General features: G+C 41.5%; 1 protein-coding gene across 1 annotated transcript in view; it reads right to left on the reverse strand.

The window, feature by feature from the left end:
* LOC138866692 (serine/arginine-rich splicing factor 4-like) overlaps positions 1-2,500 on the reverse strand; it is a 3,960-nt gene that overhangs the window by 1,218 nt on the left and 242 nt on the right. Inside the window, exon 2 of the mRNA XM_070139883.1 lies at positions 1,586-1,700. Coding sequence (XP_069995984.1) covers positions 1,586-1,700 — 115 coding nt within the window. The remainder of the gene's footprint in view (positions 1-1,585; positions 1,701-2,500) is intronic.

Here is a 2,500-nt window from a genome sequence, read left to right on the forward strand (position 1 = left end):
GAGAGAGAGAGAGAGAGAGAGAGAGAGAGAGAGAGAGAGAGAGAGAGAGAGAGAGGCAGACAGACAGAGACAGATAGACAGACGGAGAGAGACAGAGAGAGAGAGACAGAGAGAGAGAGACAGAGAGAGAGAGAGACAGAGAGAGAGACAGAGAGAGAGAGAGAGAGAGAGAGAGAGAGAGAGAGAGACAGAGACAGAGACAGAGACAGAGAGAGAGAGAGAGAGAGAGAGAGAGAGACAGACTGAGAGACAGACAGAGAGAGACAGAGAGATAGACAGAGAGAGACAGACAGACAGACAGACAGAGAGAGACAGAGAGAGAGAACGAGAGAAAGAAAGAAAGAAAGAAAGAGAGTGCTATTCACATTTCACTCACGCATTCTGCCAGCGAGTGAGTCTCCTGCCTGTTCTATTCTGGGCTAGAGTTGGGAATGGCTTGCTTTGTTGAGCTTGCATGTCCGTGTGTGCATGTGCTTAGATTTGCTTAAATTACATAATATGTTAACTAAATATATAAATATTTGTATGCGTGTCTGTATGTTTGGATAATGTGTTTGTGCTTCTTTTGATAAGTATAGGTATATAGAATTTATTTGTGTATAAGCGTCCTCACAAATATAACAAAAGTGATACAAAATGGTTGTAACTCAGTATATACCAGTATGTTTTTTTTTTGTTTTTTTTCCTACATCTTTTCTGGTGATTTTCAAAGCGTTCGTCAACTCCTGGAAACCGGAAGACCAGATACTTTCCTTTCCTACTAAGCTCTTTTTTTCCATCGCTCCAATTTTTTTTTCCCCTTGCTATCAAAAGCTCCCCCTTTTTTTGCCCGTGCTATCTCTGCTCATCTCGCGAAACGCTTTGCAAATTTATAAAATCTATTTTCAGAACACGCGAGAGCAATGTCCTCTCTCACCCGGGTCGTCTCTCGGGCAGAATCACATCACAGGCATTTAAAAGCTTCTTTTTTATCGCCTCTGTCTATTAGATGAATATTTTCTACCCTTCGGAGGTCGTGTCTGAATGTCACAGGTCGTAAAAATTGATGCTTTTAACCTGAGTTCTTGCTTGCTTGCAGGAAGGAACACACAATTCTGTGAAACATTCAGGGATCGGGTGACCTGAAGCGATTACGTTTGTGTGTGAGAGAGAGAGAGAGAGAAAGATAGACAGATAGATAGATAGATAGATAGATAGATAGATAGAACGGGAATGAATGACTGAGTAGGTCTCTCTCTCTCTCTCTCTCTCTCTCTCTCTCTCTCTCGCTCTCTCTCCCTCTCTCTCTCTCTGTGTGAGACATACAAACAGCGAGAGAAAGAGAGAAAGAGGGAAAGAGAAAAAGAGAGAAAGAGAAAAAAGAGAGGAGGAGAGAAAGCGAGAGAGAGAGAGAGAGAGAGAGAGAGAGAGAGAGAGAGAGAGAGAGAGAGAGAGAGAGAGAGAGAGAGAGAGAGAGAAAGAAAGAGAAAGAGAGAGAGAGAGACAGAGAGAGAATGCTTGTAACACACACACACACACACACACACACACGATAGTAGATAGTAGGTTTCATTAAGGACAAACGAAAAGAGCCTGTTAGCAATACTTTCTCTAGACAGATTGCAACATCGAGAACTTTCTTCATCGAGAACATCAGACCAAATGAACGAGAGAGCAGGTCAATACCCGGATGTCCTGCGAGGTGAACTTTGTAGCGGATCCTGGAAAGACACTCGAAGCATAAAGGGAAAATATGAAAAAAGAAACAAAATATCTTTTCATTCACTCTCTTTCTCTGTCTCTATCCCCCCCTCTCTCTCTCTCTCTTTGTCCCTTCCTCTCTCTCTCTCTCTCTCTGTCCCTTCCTCTCTCTCTCTCTCTCTCTCTGTCCCTTTCCCCCCTCTCTCTCTCTCTCTCTCTCTTCCCTCCCTACATCCCCTTCCTTCCTCTCTCTCTCTCTCTCTCTTTCCCCTCCCTCTCACATCCCTTCCTCTCTCTCTCTCTCTCTCTCTCCTCTCTCTCTCTCTCTCTCTCTCTTTCTCTCTCTCCTCTCTCTCTCTCTCTCTCTATCTATCTATCTATCTATCTATCTCTCCCTCCCTCCTTCAATGTACATCTATATAGTTAACGTAAAGATAGCAAAAGAATAGTGACTCTGCATATACGGAAGGTCATATACCATTATCACTTAAAAAGACACTGAACTCTCCGTTTAGCTAAAGAACTGTTAACAAACGCGAAAAAGAAAAGAATGTTTATATTTAAGCAAGTGTTAGTCCATCTTATCCTTACGTCTGTGTATATGTATATAAACATCAGCGTCATACATACGTCTTGTTTATCTATGCATCTACCTCTTTACTTATCCATTTGGCTATCTATCTCCCTTTCTATCTAATACCTCGATCAGTATATTTCATCTATCTAATGATTCATCACATTCCTCAATTTATTCATACATTTACCATCTGTATTTATTCATATTTATCATCATCATTTATTTATACATTTATCAATTGAC

The sequence above is a fragment of the Penaeus vannamei genome, chromosome 26 (genome assembly GCF_042767895.1).
Source record: "Penaeus vannamei isolate JL-2024 chromosome 26, ASM4276789v1, whole genome shotgun sequence".
Lineage (NCBI taxonomy): Eukaryota > Metazoa > Arthropoda > Malacostraca > Decapoda > Penaeidae > Penaeus > Penaeus vannamei.